This window comes from Lynx rufus, unplaced genomic scaffold (genome assembly GCF_022079265.1).
Source record: "Lynx rufus isolate CCGP_SWC_20201006 ecotype Redwood Valley unplaced genomic scaffold, mLynRuf1.p SCAF_10, whole genome shotgun sequence".
Lineage (NCBI taxonomy): Eukaryota > Metazoa > Chordata > Mammalia > Carnivora > Felidae > Lynx > Lynx rufus.
Genome location: NW_025814824.1, coordinates 31,716,775 through 31,736,433, shown reverse-complemented (window position 1 = coordinate 31,736,433; position 19,659 = coordinate 31,716,775). Strand labels below are relative to the sequence as shown.

Genomic DNA, 19,659 nt, shown 5'->3' with positions numbered 1-19,659 from the left:
CCAGGCTCTGTGGTGAAATAGCATGTTGAATTGCAAATTCAAAGAAGCAGTTTCAAAAAAAAAAGAGAGAGGTTAGAGTGGGAGAGAGCCAAAGCATAAGAGACTCTTAAAAACTGAGAACAAACTGAGGGCTGATGGGGGGTGGGAGGGAGGGGAGGGTGAGTGATGGGTATTGAAGAGGGCATCTTTTGGGATGAGCACTGGGTGTTGTATGGAAACCAATCTGACAATAAATTTCATATATTAAAAAAATAAATAAATAAAAACAAAAAAAACCACGCAGGATATTGCCTGACATATACTACATGCTCAATAAATGCTCGCTATTATTATTAAAAAAAAAAAAAAAAAGCAGTTTCAAATCTACCAGAGCTTCTCCTGCCTTTTTTTCCCTAGATATAGCAGGAGAAGATTGAAGCCAGTTGATTAGTTAGCGGTTGACTAAAATTTCATGGGATGGAAGCCCACCAATCTGTCAAGGGCTTAGCTAATTAAGTGTTTGATTTGCAGTAAATTAATGTAAGATACATTCTTGCGGTCCTTAAGGTTAAATATGCAGCAGTTAAATTGATTTAATTTACTTATGGCTTTGAACACCCTTGGTCTATTTTAACCTAAACTCCTAGTCCAGAATAGATATTATTGGTATAAGTGGGAGTAGCATAGTCAAGATTACAATAAGTGGGCGCAGGAAGTTTATCTTTTTGTGCTTTCAAATTGTCATTTTATTTTTATGTTATTTGTTGAGGGAAACAGTACTGTGACATATGTTAGTCGTATATAACAATATAGGTTGAGCAGTGCTGTGATGGCTAATAGTGTAGATATAATAATTTCATGTTTTTAATTTCTAGAATGGTTTTTCACTTTGGGATAAACCCTAGGAGTGGTAGAAGGCCTCCTAGTCATAGTATTAACACTAGGATGAGTGAGGTGATTAGGGGTGCTTTGTTTCATGTATGGGATAGTGATAATGTTGTTATGCCTGAGCTATGTGTAAATAGTATGAAGGTAGTGAGTGTTATTATGATATAAATTACTAGGTTTAAAATTATTGTGGGCCTGTATAGTATAATGACTGTTATTCATCCTATATGGGCAATTGAGGAATATACTAGGATTTTTCGTAGTTATGTTTGAATAAGTCCTTTTCGGCCTCCAATTAGGACGGATGTGATGGCTATTGTTAGAAGTAGATTGGGATTGATGGCAAGTGAGATTTGATACAGGATGGATAGTGGTGCAATTTTTTGTCATGTTAGCAGAATTAGGCCTGAAGATAGATTCCCTGTGCAACTTTAGGTACTCAAAAGTGAAATGGGGTTAACCCCTGTTTTATTGTTAAGGCAACAGTTATTATAGTCAATGCTATAGGATTGAGGGTTTTTTATGTTATTGCCCGGAGTATAGTAGGTTGATGATAATTCCTATTGTTAAGGGTATGGATGTGGTTGCTTGTGTTAAAAAGTATTTTGTAGATGCTTCTTTGGCTTGTGAGTTGAATTTTTTTTTAATTTATTTTAATGTTTATTTTTGAGAGAGAGAGAGAGAGAGACAGAGCATGAGCAGGGGAGGAGCAGCAAGAGAGGGAGATATAGAACTGGAAGCAGGCTCCAGGCTCCATGCTGCCAGCACAGAGCCTGATGCGGGGCTTGAACCCACGAACTGTGAGATCATGACCTGAACTGAAGTCAGACACTTAACCGACTGAGTCGCGTAGGCGCCTCTGAATTTTTTTTATAAGGATAGGGATGATAGCTAGCATAGTTATTTTGAAGCCGATTCAGATTATTAATCACTGAGAGTTTATTATTAAAATTATAGTTCCTGAGATGACTGTTGTAATAATAAGACTAGGGGGTTTTATTAATACAGGAAGGGTATAAGTCAACATTTTTGGGGTATGGGCCTGATACCCCAGGCTGTAAGGTATAGCTGACCTTACTATAGAATATGGTATAATGTAGCATGAAGAGTTTTGAATTCTTAAGACTAGGTTCGATTCCTATAATTTTAGAAATAAGGGGATTCAAACCTCTATTACTTACTCTATCAAAGTAACTCTTTTACCAGACATATTTCTTATGTTTGGGGTGGAATGCTTGCTATAATAATAGGTAGTGATGCATGTCATATACATAGGGTCAGTGTGAGGGGTAGGAAGTTCTTTTCCTAATAAATGTATTAGTTGGTCATATTGGAATCATGGATAGGATGCTCGAATTCATAAAAAGGTAATTGTCAGGAATAGGTTTAAACAGTAAAGTTGACTCTGTATAATTCTGGTAAATATGGGCTGTGGAATGCTCCGAAAAATAAGATTGAGGATGTTCATTATGATGATGTTGGTGTATTCTGCTAGGAAAAATAGGGTGAAGGGACCTGTTACATACACAATGTTAAACCCACATACAAGTTCTGATTCTCCTTCCGTTAAGTCACAGGGAACCTGATTAGTTTCTGCTAGGGTTGAGATGAATCAGATCATGGCTAAAGGTCATAAAGGGAGTGATGATTAGCATTGATAGTGTAAAGGATCCATTTATTAGCAGTACTGATAGTAGGATTATTGCTAATGTAACTTTGTATGAAATTGTTTGAGCTATGGCCCACAGGGCTCTGATTAAGGCGTAATCATAGGATTGAGTAAATGGCGAGACTTGACATAGCTAGTATAAATAATACTCCTAAGTTTATGTTGATGAGTGGATATGGTATTGGCAGGGGGATTCAGATGGTTAGGGCGAGTGAGAGGGCTAAAATGGGTGCTATAATAAATGTAGATATGGAAGATGTGAGGGGTTGCAGGGGCTCTTATTAAAAAGTTTCACCGCATCTGCAGTAGGTTGCAGTAGCCTGTATGTTCCTAAGATGTTTGGTACTTTGTGAAGTTGTATATATCCTAATACTTTACATTCTACTCATGTTAGGAAAGCTACTGCAAGGAGGATTGGGACGTTCAGTGAAAAGATGTTAATTACAAACATGTTAGGGAGAGGAGTTGAACCTCTGATTATAAAGGTTTAAGTTTTATGCAGTTACCAGCTCTGCCACCCTAACAAACCTGGATTCTTGGGCAGTGGAAGTTAACAAAGTCTGGATTGAGATTATATCATCTAATGAGTTTAAGGCACTTTATGTGAAGTAGGCCTCATTTCTCTTGTCCTTTCGTACTGGGAGAAATTGTTTAACAGATAGAAACCAACCCGCATTGCTCCAATTTGAACTCAGATCACGTAGGACTTTAATTGTTGAACAAACGAACCTTTGATAGCTGCTGCACCATCGGAATGTCCTGATCTAACATCGAGGTTGTAAACTCTATTGTCAATATGAACTCTAAAATAGTATTGTGCTGTTATTCCTAGGGTAACTTGTTCCACTGATCAAGTTTTGGGATCAATAAGTGATTTAATACTTTTGACTAGTTGGTCTAGATTTCAGACCCTCAGAGGTTGTTTATTCTTTGAGGTCACCCCAACTTAAATTGTCAGTCCATGTATTGTCCCTGTTGGTTGAATTGAGTTGATTTCTTTGGACTGGTTAATTAAAGCTCCCTGGGGTTTTTCATCTTATTATTATATTCCCGCCTCTTCATGGGAAGGTCAGTTTCATGGATTGGAAGTAAGAGACAGCAAAACCCTCATGTGACCATTCATACAAGTCCCTATTTAGAGAACAAATGATTATGCTACCTTTGCATGATCAGGATACCACAGCCATTTAGATCAGGATACTGCGGTCGTTTAACAAATGTCACTGGGCAGGCTGTACCTCTAATACTGAAATGCTAGAGGTGATGTTTTTGGTATACAGGCGGGGTTTGTGTCTGAGTTCCTTTTACTTCTTTTAATGTTTCCTTAGTTGTGTGCCTGTGTTGGGTCAACAATTAGTTTGATAATTAGTTTATAGCTGGATTATTTTATCTTATTGTTAACTGTGTTATCTGCTCTAAGTTTATGCAAGGACAAGTATTAACATTGTTGCTTCTATTGTTAAATAGATTAACCCAGTGTTAAATTAGGAGTTGGTTGTATATTTTGGTATTAAGATGATTTTAACGCTTTCTTAATTGATGGCTGCCTTTAGGCCAATTATGGTTCTGTTTATGCTTATTCTCTAAACAAAGTTGTATTTTTTTTCTAAAAAGCTGTAACTTTTTAGATATATTTTAAACTTATATTAGAATTTTTAGGTTTTTAGGGAAGTTTAAAGTTGAACTAAGATTCTCTTCTGGGTACCAGCTATCACCAGGCTCCTTAGACTTTTCACCTCTACCTACAAATCTTCTCACTTATTTTGCAACATAGATGAGTTTATTCTACACAGGTTGTTCATAGGTAGCTTGTCTGGTTTGGGGAGGACTAGCTTAACTTCTCTTTGTTAGGTTATTCTAGTTAATTAAGCAAAATGTACAAAGGGGTAATGTTTGCTGTTTAGAATTTTTAATTTTTCTTTCATTGTTCCCTTACAGTACTTTCTTTATAGCGCCAATTTAAATTTCTCTATCCTATACTTGTAAGAATTTATTAAATGTTTTGGTTGTTTCATGTTAGTTGAGTTTTTGGTTGTTTTGGCTAGCTTTGGTTCAAGATGATCATTTGATGTGAAATCTTCTGGGTGTAAGCCAGATGCTTTAACTACATCTTGGTTTATCCATGCATACTTTCCAGTATGCTTACCTTGGTATGACTTCTCTCCTCTTGTGTTTTTGTTATTTGAATAAGTTGTCTTTAGGTTTATGTCACTTGAGAGTGATGGGTAGTGTGTGCTTTCTTCGTGGCCCAATTCAATTAAGCTCTCTATTCTTAATTTACTACTAAATCCTCCTTTAGTTCTCAGTTTCATAAGAATTTTCATAGGGAATTGTGTTTTTACGTAGAAAATGTAGCCCATTTCTTCCTGCCTCATGAGTTACACCTTGACCTAACTTTTTGGTATATGATAGTTGTTATTACTTTTCTTTCTTTGTAGGGTTTGCTGAAGATGGCAATATATAGACTGAATTGGCAAGGGGTACTGAGGTATATTGGGGTTTATCGATTACAGAACAGGCTCCTCTAGAGGGATATAAAGCACCCATAGTGGGGTATCTAATCCCAGTTTGGGCCTTACCTATAGTGTAACAGGAGGAATTAAAGTCATTTTTGTGACTTATTTTTATATTAATTGTAGCTTTTTACAGCCTAGTTAAGATTTAACTTTAGTGCAGGGTTCTCTTTAACACACTTTACACCCTAAGTCTATTAATTTGGGTTAATCATATGACCACCATGGCTGGCGCAAAATTTACCAACCCTGTTTAATATAGCTTAGTCTAACTTTCGTTCATGGCTTAATTTTTATCACTGCTGTATCCTGTGGGGTTGTGGTTAAAGAAGGCATCATGAGCCACATTTTAGTGTGTTTGATACCTGCTCCTTTTGATCACTGGTGATTTAGAGGGCATTTTCACCGGGGTGCGAAGACTTGCATGTGTAATCTTTTTAACAACCAGTGGAAAGGCTAGGACCAAACCTTTGTGTTTATGGAGTCTGACGACTCATCTAGGCATTTTCAGTGTCTTGCTTTACTCAATAAGCTATACTAACAGGTTTATGTTGATTTGGATTTGAGTTTATCAGTTGATTTTTATGGTACTTGTTTAGTGAAAATTAACTGTTCAAGAAGAAAGAGAGCTCAGGACTATGTATCCTAGTGTATTATATGGGAATTTGATGTTTGAGCCTTATATTTGGATGTGCATTTAGTCTTATTTTGGGGGTTTGGCAAGAAGATAATAAATACGTTTATCTATTATAGGGTTACAGGGGACTTGGGGGTAAGGGGAGTTTGGTTAAGCTAGTTGTTCATTATGAACTCTGTAGTACCAGAATGTTTTAGAAGCCATGAAGATTTGGAATTCTTAATCATTTAGAACCTTACTGCTCAAAAGTATGATCTGTATGTAGCCTATACCTGGAAACTTGTTAGAAATGCAGAATCTCAGGTCCCACCTCAGACCCATTAAATCAAAAACTTCATTTTAACAAGATTCCCAGGTGATTCTTATGCACATTAAAGTCTGAGAAGCATTGACTTTTGTATACAACTTACTAAGCTGGTAAGCCACTTCGAAGTACTATTTTAATATATTCATAATATTCATAGTTTGACTTCAAAACTGTGTTCCTTTAAATGGAATATTAAGTATTTGTTGATTCCTATGAACTGAAAGATTTTAAGTTTCTTAGAGTGTGTCTGGTTGTCGGGGTGCATGTTTTCATTGTTACTGTAAGTTTCTACAAACTATACATGCAAAATGTACCCTTATTCCTTGTATAATGAGACACCTAAGATGCAGGTGAAAATTCCTCTGTGCTTTGCCATGTGTGCAAATGAGAAATCTGTGCTGTGATATTAACTACCGCACGAAGTTCAGTGAAAAGGCATGTAACCCATCTGTAAGCTCTGGGGCAAATTTGAAATGTTAGTCAGAATAGCAGATTTTACAATGGGAAGTTTAGTTACCACTGAGTGAGTAGTTACTAAAAACCTGGTGTAGGACCAACAATGAAGCTTTATAAATGGAATAGAAGTTGAAGACATTATCAAATTTTAGAGGCACTCACATAGTTGTCCAGTCCACTGCCTATTAGCATTTCTTCCAGGACTCTAGATTTGGCAAATGGGAATGTGTAGTTTATAATAAAATATTAGCAACACTGTCCTACTACGTCATTGTGTTTTATACCCTTGAAATTATTTGAGTTACTTAAATGCATATTTTCTCTTCATCGTCAGTTCTGTGTGTTTGAAAGTATGTAGGTATTTCTAATAATAATTGTTAATACTAATTATAATTTATAATATGTGTGATTTTTTCTTAGTCTGTTAGATTTAACTATATTGCCATTTAGGTAGATCAAGGGCATATCAGTGATTTCATATGGCTTAACCTAATAATGAAGTTTAAAGGGGTCCTACTTTCCCATTTTTGTCACACAGTTATCACTAGGAATAATCTTGTTGTAACCCACTTTTCTTTTGTTGTTGTTTTTGGGACTTTTTTTTTACAAAAAATATGCCTTTTAGGAAAACAGTATCCTTACACAGAAATTAACGAATATAACAAATTTGGGCTGATAAAAACTTATGGTGAATTAATAGCTTTATAAGTGTAGTATTTTTTTTAAATTATCATGCAGTATAAACATTACAAGACTTTAATTAACCTAAAACTTTTCCTCTTTATGTGGTTGCAGTTGTTTTAGAAACATTTCTTTTTTATAATAGATTTTTTAAAATATGGGCTTAAATTATTTTAGGGAAAAGTTAAATATATTGGGAAAAAGTCAGTATAATTTTACAAGAACTAAAATGTAGTTATTAATATTTTTGCTGACACTCACTGTTTTTTACTTATTTTTTAATGTTTATTTATTTTTGAGAGAGAGAGAGGCGCAAAATGCAGGCAGGGGAGGAGCAGAGAGAGGGAGACACAGAATCCAAGCAGGCTCCAGGCTCTGAGCTGTCAGAACAGAGCCTAATGCGGGGCTTGAATTCATGACCTAAGCTGAAGTCGGACACTTAACCTACTGAGCCGCCCAGGTGTCCCAGACACTTCACTGTTTAAAGCTTTTAGTAGTTAAGCCAAACTAGTTTGATTATTCATAACTAAAAACCAATTATTTTGGCCATTTGTCAATATTACCAAGGTGAAGTAAAATTATATTTCCATATAATTATGAAAAGAAATAGACGCTGTCTATGGAGATGATTTTATTAAAGACTACAAGATCATATTAAGAATGTGTACTTAATGTCATTTATTTCTTTGAATATATGTATTACATATAGTGGAAATCCTTCTTTCTTGGCAGTCCCAACCATAATACAATTAGTTTGATCATATAGTTAGCAAACTAAAGCAAAGGTATAATGACATTTCTCCAGGGACACATTTATTCATCAACTAGGATACTGCCTGATAAAGCATTTCTTAAAGGTGATTCGGTAATCTGTGAATTATAGGGTGAGTTTCCAGATCTTTGTCATTCTGGGCTGAAAGTTGATAACGTTAAGAAAGTACCTGGATTATAAAGCAAGCTGAGAACAGAGGGGTGTGGTATGAAACCACCAGGGTTGAAATTTCAGTTATTTTTATGCTATGCCTGAAGTTCATACATTATAACAAGTGATATATTTTAAAATATAAACTGTGGGATTTTTTTTGCTTTTTACTATTACAAATACAAATAATTGTGAATTTAGTGTATGTTAAATCAACTTCTGTTACCACATTTTGGGTGTTTTATATTATGTGTTATCAAGCTGTGTTTTTGTGTTTTATTTTAGCTTATTTGCACTAATCTTGATGAACTCAGGGAATTAATCACAAAAATCGAGAATGAACTCAAAGATCTGGAAAACAGTAGAAAAAAATCGGTAGGTGTTGATCCAAAAGTTCTATCTATTATTTTTAGCATTAAAATTTATTCCTGCTTTTTTCTAAAGCTTTCTTTTTTAATCTTGTTTTTCTGGGTTACATAAAAATTTTCAATGAAAAATAGAAACATTGTTCCTTTTATTTCTTCTGTGTGGTCTGGTTTTCATTTTTCATAGAGAAAAATGGTACCAGGGCAAGTAAATTAAATTTTGTTTGCCTGGTTTATATCAGGTATAGTTTTAGAATATTTCCCAATATACTGGTTGGTTGTTTGCTGACTGGTAGTTTTTAGGGTAACGCTTGCCTTGCAGATATTCTTAATTAATAATTATATGCTTTTAATGGAAGTTTATTGCTTATTAACATAAAAATTTTAATTAACTGTGACATAAATAATATATAAATTGTTTAATCCTGCCCCAGATGTTTTTGAAACATACTTACCAGTATGTCTTTTAAAACACCTTTATCAGTTAAAGTCTTTTTTAAACTTTATATATTCTAAATTCACAATTTTACCTTCATTTTTTATAGTTCTTGAGAGAATATAAATAAAAGAATATTCACTCAACACTTGGTAAAATCCTCATTTATGTTATTTATTAAATCAGTGATACTTGCTTAACTGGCATTAATAGTTCAGTGATATTACATATTTGAAACACAGTTATACACCAGTAAATGTGAAGGCTTTAAGCATTGGAGAAAATCAATCATTATTTTAAAAATACCTTTTTTTTTATGGCTTAGGAATGCCATGAAGCCACTTTTAGGTGTTTGCTCAGAACCTGTTAATCTAGAATTATGTATAAAATAAGGATAGTGATACATACAGCAAAGCTTCATATCAGCAGATTTGTAGTAGTCATTTTATATGCTGTTTAGGAGAAACATATTGGTAGCACTCTGAAGGGAGGAGACTTAAATGCCATTAAAGGACAACCTTCTGAGGTTATTTAACAGAGGCATAAAACAGCCATAAGCATTCAGAAGTTTCAAGTGATACCTCTGAGAATATCGATATAATCTAAGAGATAGGATAATGTTCATAGTGATAGCTATTAATTAACAAAAAAACATTATGTTCAGTATACAATCTGAGAATGTGGAAAACTGTTATTTTTAGAAATATTTCTATTAAAAATGGTTTAGACCCTTATTAGATTCTTATGTGTTCGTGTGTGTGTGTATGTGTGTGTATACACTCGTGTGTGTATACACGTGTGTGTGTGTGTTTACACATACACACTTTGGTATATGGGTAGTTGATGTGAAACACCAGGTGTTTTTTCAAACAACATTTGTATTAAAATATTTTCTCAGCAAAGTTATTTTTAATATATCTGATGTTATATGATCATAAAGGACTAATTCTGTTCTTTAATAGGAAGAATAGTCTTTTAATCAGGGTGTTATCTATAGTTTTTGTAGAAGCTGTTTATTTTTAGTGAGTTGTCTGTTCTTCATGAGTCTAAATAGAATTCTGTTAAGTAAATTTGCTAATTGTTTTTTATGCTATGGTTAAACATAATGTATGCCTCTTAACTTGTTCCCATATTATAAATTAGGGTGTTGTTTTCAATAAATAGTTTTATGCATGACTGATTTATGTACTTACTTACAGCATACATTGTAAGAGAAAAAGACTTCTGCAAGTATCCTAGAGTTTTCTGTAAAGCCATCCACCTCACTTCCATTAGTGGTAGGAGGTATATGCATATTGCCTTCCTTTACAGGAACAAGTAGAAGGGTAAAAGAAAGTATAGATTACAAATATTTGACATTGTAGTCTGTGGAGGCATGTTTATCAGATAGTTTTAGGTTACATACAGGGTTTAATTTTTAAATTTTGTGACTCTAAATTTTTAACTTGTTTATGACTCGTAATATTTGCATATTAGTTTTAAAATATGTTTTCTGCTCTTCAAGAAATAGAAATTCTTGGGACTGTACTTAGTAGGGATAATCTTACTGAGATTACTAACATAAGAGCTATTTCCCTTTAAACTGCCTAAAAGGTTGTTTTCATGTGAAATGGCCACACAGCATAAAGGTAACAATAGACCATAAAAGTTTACATATTATTATCTGTCATTCCTTATTTTTCTATACAAGCTATTATTGAGTATGGTAGATGTTAGTTATAGGAACTAACCTTATTGAATGTTTATGTTAATATTAAATATCAATTTATTTGGCATCATTTTGGAATAAGATGTTTCACTGAACTGAATTTTCTAGGTAACTGAAACCTAAACTTTAGGACTAAATTCCTTCCTTCCTTTCTTTTTAATTTCTTATTTTAATCATTTACTGAGAAACTTCCCTGCCTCCTTGTACTGTATTCAACAAAATTTTAACACTTTTTGATGATTCAAGGATCATTATGAATATCCATAATTATACTGATACCCTAAAAGTGTATTGATATCAATAACTCTAAACATTTACCAAAAGACCTTTATGTTATATATTTTGAAGGTGTGTGTTTGTATTTTTGCTTTTGTTATCTTTTCTTGGTCAACCTGTTGTTTCTTGTGTTTGTCCATGTACTTGCCTTAGCTAATATACTGTGAATTACAAAGGAAGTAACAATATTTATAAGAATTGGACTTGTAGTAAGGACCTGAGAGACTTTCTTAATAATGAGAAATGCATGAACTTGGTGATGGTGGTAGCCATTTTCACTGATTCCTTGCCTGTGGACTTCCTTCACTATTGCCAGACAAATAGAGTATTAATTTTGATCTTCATAAGATATCACTGTCAAAACTAAAATAGTATTTAGAATCAAAACAATTCTGTTACTCATCAGCTTTTATATCTATAATGCTCCAGTAACAAAGAGGATTTATTCCATATAGACATTTATTTGTCATAAGCCATTTTTAAAAACAAATATTTATGTGATAGAGGATTTAATATGGATTCATACAAACACCTCACTTCTTTAGAGGATTTCTTCTCTGCAGAGCCTCTTCAGATAGTTTATAATCTTTTAAAAATCTGGATCGTTTACTCATTCTTGTAAGACAGCTAATTCCATTTATAGTTAATAATATAAGGAGAAAAATGCTTTCATTTTCTTGAGTTTGTCTGAGCACACTTGATACCATTACTTCAATTTTGGAAGCAACTTTCAACATCCTTTAGATCCTGCAGTGTTATACCTAATTATTCACCTGAGATTTGTTTAAAGTGAGACATCTGGTTGAGATAAATAGAAGTATATAGTTTGACAGTTTTTAAATTTTGTTTTCCTCATTATTGTTTAGATCATAGGATTCTTCAGGGAGCTAAAGGAGAAAATCATAACATTTTATTTTTATTTTGTGTTTTTAATCAAGAGATAAAATTCACATTGTCTATTTGGAAATTATATTTTTATCTTATTTAATTTTTAAATATTTATTTATTTTGAGAGAGAGGAAGAAGGGGAGGGGCAGAGAGAGCAAGGGAGAGAGAGAATTCCAAGCAGGCTCCATGCTGTCAGTGCAGAGCCTGACGCACACAAGGCTCAAACCCACAAACCCTGAGATCATGACCTGAACCAAAATCAAGAGTTGGATGCTCAACCAACTGAGCCACCCAGGTGCCCCAGAAAATATCTTTTTAGATTGAGGAAATGTATTAGTTTTCCAGAAAGATAGAGCTCAGATTATTGATAAATTTGCCTGATCCTGTTGTATTTGAAATATATTAGTATTGCTTTCAGTCAAAATTTTGAACAGTCAAAATTGGAAAATTTTGCCAGGCTGATATCAGAAGTGGTTATATTTTGCGTTTTTCATGTGACCTTTTTCTCTTTTTCATATCTCCCTAATTTCCTTATGTTTTAGATCATAATTTAGATTTTCAAAGAGGTTTCAACCTAGTTTTCTTCAATAAGGAAAGATTCCTATAGAAACTGGGTGTAAGGAAAAGTGTGAACAATTTGGCAAAAAAAAAAAAAAAATTTTTTTTTATAAGAAAAGAAACCTTGTCTGGATTATATAGTGATGAATGATAGCCTTATCAATATAGAGAAACTAAAATTTAAAATACAAGACTTTTTCTTTTTTTTTTTTCTTTTCTATCTTTTAGTAGTTAAGTAACTCAACACTTAGGATAAATATCATGATCAATATATAAGAAAAGCTATAAAACTGCCTTGCTATTTGAGCCTGTAATCCTGTTTGGAATTTAACTTTTACTTTCCCCATTTCATGCCCTATCTCCAAAAGCAATTTACACAATAGTGTGTTGAGCAGACTACCTCTAATAGTGGAAATTTGGAAAAAGCCTATATGTCCAACAGTAGGAAGATGTCTAACCAAACAGTATTAACACAGTAGTGTATCATAAAGCTAGTAAAATAAAATATTTGTAGGTCATTGTTACTACATGGAAATAATTTGTGAAATGTTAAATTTTTTAAATATATAAAATGATATGTGACTAATGATTATAATATATAAAAAGACATGTTAAGAATTGGAAAGGAATTTCAAGTAGTGAATAAAATTAATCTTTATTATGTTCTTAAGATAATTTAAATTCATCATACAATAATAATATTTCTCTTGCCTAACCAAAGGGTGTACATTAACAAGACCAAACGTTAGAGAAATTAGAAGCTTTTATCAGAGATGGTGAAACCCCTTTTTTGATCACAGAGTTCTGTATAAGCCACTGGTTATCAATCAGAGATGATTCCTCTCCCCACCTGGGAGACTTTTGGCAATGTCTAAAGACATTTTTGGTTGTTGAAGAGGTGGTACTGGCACTTAATGGATAGAGGCCTCAAAAATATCCTACATTATAATGATCCTATAATGCACATGATAATCTCCCACAATAAAAAATTATCTGGCCTCAAATGTCATTTGTGTGGAAATTGCAAAACCCCAGCATAAGCCTGTATTTGCTAAGGGCCCTATTCCCTTGCTTTGTCTGCTGTCTTATTATGGAGAGAAAATAAGTTGATGTTTTGAAAGTTACGTAGAAATCAATGGAATCATATACTCGCTCCCATAATTGAGAGTACTTTTAGTAGACCATATACTTCTAATTCAGACTCACATTTGGTGAAACTTGTGAATGTTAGTATTAACATTTACCCTTTGTAGTTCATCAGATAGTTAAAAAATATTCTTGACCTTAGCTTCATATCCAGCTGTTTTCAATGTATTATGATTTATGACCTCTTTCAAGTATATTCACCATTTACCTTTACCTTCCTTTATATAGGAAATGAAGAAATTACAAATAACATGATTGTATATGTATTTTCTTTATTCATTTTTAGAAAGATGCTGTAATATATTCTTAAAAAGTGAAGATACAGTAAGGAGTAGAAACAAATAGAAAAATATAGTCAAATTATGTTTAAAAGTTATGAGACTTTATACGGGACCCCCAAAACATAATTGCATGTAGTATAGCCTTAATATGCAGCCAAGGGTTATTATATTTTAATCTCACTTTCTAACACCTGTAACAAATTTTATTATAATGAAAGATTATGGGATTTTTCCCTCCTCTCTGTATTCTATATCCATGTGCTCACAGGGAAGCATCAAATCATAATTATTTTATAACCAGCTGTTGAGAGTGCATAATCTATTTTACTAGAGTGTAAAGAATATTAGATACCTTAAGAGTCCTGAATATGCCCTAATTAACTTTATTTAATGGCTTTTCCTGTAGATATGGTTGCAGTAATCTCTAAATTGTCCTTAAAATTAATTATACTTAAATTTTTACAATTACATCATTATATATATCATTTTCTTATTCTAGATTTTCTGGTAAACTACTGGTTAACAAAACTGAAAACTATCTCAGCTGTGGTGGGGGAATCACGTCTTTAGTCATATGTAAAGCTTTTAAAAAATTAAAATGACCTTTTGGGGGCGCTTAGATGGCTCAGGTGGTTAAGCATCCAACTCTTGATTTTGGCTCAGGTCATGATCTCACGATTCTTGAGATCAAGCCTCCTCTCAGGCTCTGCACTGACAGTGTGGAGCCTGCTTGGGATTTTCTCTCTCCCTCTCTGCCTCACCCACATGTGTGTGTGCTCTCTCTTAAAATAAATAAACATTTTTGAAAAAAATAAAACAACCTTCTGGAAGGCCTGTGCAACAGATAAAATAAGTTTCTGTATGTATCTTAGTTATAGGTTCAAGTCTTATTCATAAGGCTTGTATTTCCTCACTGTCCTCTGTGTGCTATGCATACTACCAGGAACTTGGTAGGGGTCCAGAGATTAAAACATAGTCCTTATCCTTAAAGAATCCACTTACAGAGTTTAAGATTTTATTCCCAACCCCGAGGATAAATTTTTAATTTTAAACAGGGTTAGTTGAGCTAGCTTCTGTCCTTTTATGAAAGACTTAATCTTTTCTTTTCAAGCAGTGTTAATTCAGAAGTCACCAAACACTCCAGACACCTGCTTACTTCCCTTGTTTGAGAGTATAGTGGAGAGATAGAAAACATATGTGTTTTATGAACAATCAGATGGTAATTGACATGCTCAAAATAATAGAAAAGAAAGTTAGATGACAGGAAATATGAACCAGAGCAATATTTGGTAAGACAAAGCTTTAATCAACTAATTACTGAATTATCTAAGAATGCATTATCCATATTTATATCTATCGTAAATCTTGTTCTTTGGGTATTTTTTTTTTTTGACCTTTAATAACTACTCAACCTAGAACTGGATTTTAACCCCTGTTAATAGATCTCACTGTTTCTACTTAATTACAGTTTGGCATAGTTTTAATCCCATTAGGGAAACTTTCATAAAAACAATTACTTGAAAACCCCTTTTCTTCAAAAGAAAGTTGTAATTAAAAGGGAAAAGGGTTATTTTGTATTTTTATATCAGGCAGATAATTGAAGTGAGCTTCAAAGGAAGAGTTGAACTAAGTTACAGATTCTTCTGTAGCTAGAGCTTCATAGTGTGGCTTAAACCCTTCTGAATTAACATATCACACACAAATATAACTAACATTTATATGTCAAATACGTTTCAAAGCACCAACTAAATTTGTATTAGCTATTTAATAGTTACTACGTTCCACTGACAAAAGTTGTGGAAAATTGAATTGAAATCTTTGGGCTGATTAAGGCACCCCTCCATAAGCTTCACATCATTCCAACTTTTTATATTACAGAAGATATTGAACTCTTTGGAAAGACCCCAAAATTTAAAGATAGAATAGTTGAATGCATTTTGTGAATTGGTAAAAAATATAAAAAAAAAAAAACAAAAAAACTGAGAGAATTGAACAGTAGTAATAGAACTTCCCTACCATTTTACCAGACTTTAGGAAAAGAAAAAAATGATACATTACATATTAAAGAAAGATCAACTCAGAATCTGCAGAGAGTAGAAAGGAGCTTGCATAGAGGGTGTAGAGTGCACAAAAGAAACAAACCAAAAAACAGACTCTTAACTATAGGAGACTAAACAGATGGTTACCAGAGAGAGAGGTAGGTAGAGGGGATGGGTGAAAGAGGTGAAGGGGATTAAGAGTACACTTCTTTTGGGGCACCTGGGTGGCTCAGTTGGTTGAGCATCCGACTTCGGCTCAGGTCATGATCTCACGGCTCGTGGGTTTGAGCCCCGCATCGGGCTCTGTGCTGACAGCTTGGACCCTCGAGACTGCTTCAGATTCTGTGTCTCCCTCTCTCTCTACCCGTTCTTCAAAAATAAATAAACATTTTTTAAAAAGTACACTTGATGAGCATGTGAGTAATATGTGGGACTGTTGAACCACTATTTTGTACACCTGAAACTAATATAAAGTATGTTAATTACGCTTGAATTAAAATTATTTTTAATATAGAAAAAGGCTTACCTGTAAATACTTTTTTTTTTTAATTTTTTTCAACGTTTTTTATTTATTTTTGGGACAGAGAGAGACAGAGCATGAACGGGGGAGGGGCAGAGAGAGAGGGAGACACAGAATCGGAAACAGGCTCCAGGCTCTGAGCCATCAGCCCAGAGCCCAACGCGGGGCTCGAACTCACGGACCGCGAGATCGTGACCTGGCTGAAGTCGGACGCTTAACCGACTGCGCCACCCAGGCGCCCTTGTAAATACTTTTTAAACAATATGTGATGCTAACAAGTAGTAGTAGGTGCTTTTAATTAGGACAAGAGCAATTTAAGGCAGGTTTATTGACAGTAGCATGAAACACTGACAGGCAATTAGAAAAACCTGTAAGAGTATGTCTTGGTAGTCCAAAAATATAATCAATAATCATTTGATGTAGAAATACAGATCATAGAGAAATGTGAACAGTCCCTGAGAGTCACTGTATTAAAATGTAACACAATAATTTGTTTATGATGATTCAAGTCATCAAGAGTTAAATTATATTCATTGTGTGTTCAGAAAATCTAGAAGACATATTTCCCTCAATTAAAAAATCTTTTGCATCTGAGCAGAAAACCTCAGTTAAGTAAGAAATTTACTTATGTAGTTTGAATACTTTTTGTAGGCCCACTCTGTGCTAGGCATTGTGATAGAACCTGAGAAAGTAAAAATAAGTAGGTTACTGTCCTTGCTCTTCAGATAGTCCCAATCTTCATATCACTTATGTGGAATTTTTTTATGCTCTGATGATACCAAATGTAGCATTACTTAGTGATTCAGACTGTGCAGTGAATTGCTTGAGAACCCACCTTTCTGATATATCAGGTATAGATTGATCAAATTTTATCAATTTATTTGCTACCACCATTTACTTTTGAAAAAGGTCAAATTCAGATACTCAACCTGTGGTTAATTTCCAATCCAGAATTCGTTCTTCTTTGTAAATGAAAGTGGTTATATACCATCTGTACATACATATTGTTAGATTTTCTTCCCCAGTAGTAGTAATTACCTGACTAGGAATATGATCTGTTACCCAGTTTTCCTCTCTACAAAACTAAATGCCATTGAAATTTGCAGTAAATTTTCAGCATTGATGCAGTTGTTTGTTTTCATGCTTTCTAGTTAAATGCTATTATGGATATATAATGGGCATGTTGTATATGTTTTCAGTGTGGGATGCCTTTAAAATAAAGTACAAATGCTTTTCTGTTAAATTAGTCTGTAAAAAAAATTTTTTTAATGTTTATTTATTTTGAGAGACAGAGAGCGTGAGTGGGGAAGGGGCAGAGAGAGAGGGAGACACAGAATCTGAAGCAGGCTGCAGGTTCTGAGCTGTCAGCACAGAGCCCGATGCGGTGCTCGAACCCACGAACTGTGAGATCATGCCCTGAGACAAAGTCGGACACTTACCCGACTGAGCCACCCAGGTGCCCCTTTTTCTGTTAAATTAGTCTTAGGTGAAAATGGATGAGAGAAAATACTAGCATGAGATAGTTCATATTAGAACCTCTGGCAATGTTAATACCTTTTAATTTTTCTGATGTTAATATGCATATATTTCACTATACTGTCAAGCTAGCACTTTTCCAAGGGACTGTATACCAAAAAGGTGAATGTAATACTTTACCCGTAAAACTGTGAGTATGCAGGAATACATGAGTATGATGATAGTTTATTTAGGTAAGCAATAAGAAAAAGTAAATACTACCTTTTCATTTAATATTATTTAGACTAAGGAGAATGCCAAATAATTTGTTTATTAATATACTTAATTACAGTTAATTTGATTTGTGCTGTGTTTTTATACATAGGAGTTGAAATTATTTACAAGTTACCTTCAGATACTGCTAGTGATTTTAAATGAGACACCTTTGTGTACAGTTAGCTTTTCTCAAAGTTATTTGCCTTTTATTTGAAAAGCTCGATATATTGTTATTTAATCCCTTTTCCAATCCCTTGTCACAATTTATGTGACAAGAGCCACGCCTGTAACAAAAAAATATTTTGTCATATGGTCCAGTTTCTGTGATCTAACATTTATAAATAAAGGAGTATAGGAAAATAGAAAAATAGTATTGATGTTTTTGTTATATACATCTTGTTTTTTTACTGTTCTTAACACATTAGTACCTTCTCAATTTATAAAAGCATTCTTTGTATATTTATATATGATTTTATTTTTTTCTTCATATAGCTGTCAACAGCTATTTTGTTTACATATAATGTTATAAGAAAATCTATATAAGTAATAGGATGACTTGTGTAAACAAGTTACTTTCACCTAAGTTTAACATTCAAAGCATCTACAATTATTAAAATGTGTAAAATACATCCATGATGATGAGACATGTAAGGAACCTGGAATTTATTTGTTTTCCTTTTGTTCTTCTTTTAGGTGTCCAATGTCTCCAGCATCAGTAGATTGCCAACTCCCTGTCCTTGCAACACCCCAGCCAGCATTATGCTGGTTCTGTCATACCCATCCCTGATTACTGCAGCAGAATGGAATCGTTCTTTAGTTGTAAGGTAAGTTTCCCTCCCCACTCATTTCACACACATAGACTCAGCTTTTCATTTTATAATATTGTGTAGTTTTGTAAGTTTTTTTTCAAGTTTCTTTCCCTGTATGGTTCCTTAGGTTATTAGTGTATCTTATTCAGAAACTTATAAAACTGCATAATATAATAAAAGTTTTATCTTGTAACCATAGACCAGGTTCTTTTTGTAGTAATCCCTATGAGGTTATAATACCTCCATTGTTTGACATTTGGGGCATCTCATGGAAAGGGAGCTGGCAATCTGCAGCTGCTGTGGACATTGGATGAGAAGTATTGAAAGGTAAGCTTCAGATTTAGACCATATTAAATGCCTTTGGCTCTATGGTGTATGCTTGAAATTCATACTTTATGTTAAACTTTATATTAGATTCATAAAAGAAAAATATTACTCTCCTCTTTTAACGTGACCTTCAGTAAATGTTTGCATTATTAAGTTCACGTAATACATTGGGATTATCTTACAAGATAGTTTTTATCCCTGAAAATAGAATTCTAATATTGAATGAAATATTAAATGAAAATAATATTAAATGAAAAACAGTTTATTCTTCCCCCTTTTCACATACCTGTTTATAAAAAGTGTTAGGACTACATTTATATACATAAAGCTTATAAAATATTTTTTTATTAGAGAAATAGTTATAACACTGTTTCACAAATGACCTCTTACTAGTCCTTCTATACCTACTGTCTTTTTTTTCAATTCTGTGTTGATATCTACAGATAAAGATTGTAAGAACCTTTCTGATTTTTATTACATCCATATTCCCTCTTAAGTGTTTGAAGATGAGGAATTTGCTGTT

General features: G+C 33.5%; 1 protein-coding gene across 2 annotated transcripts in view; it reads left to right on the top strand.

Moving 5' to 3' along the window:
* Positions 1–19,659, top strand: part of KIAA2026 (KIAA2026 ortholog) — a 132,964-nt gene that overhangs the window by 80,831 nt on the left and 32,474 nt on the right. The window contains exon 5 of one of the 2 annotated variants that reach the window (XM_047103306.1): positions 8,338–8,427. The exons of the other annotated variant lie outside the window; for it this stretch is intronic. Within the exon in view, the coding sequence (XP_046959262.1) occupies positions 8,338–8,427 (90 nt within the window). The remainder of the gene's footprint in view (positions 1–8,337; positions 8,428–19,659) is intronic. 2 annotated transcript variants of the gene reach the window in all.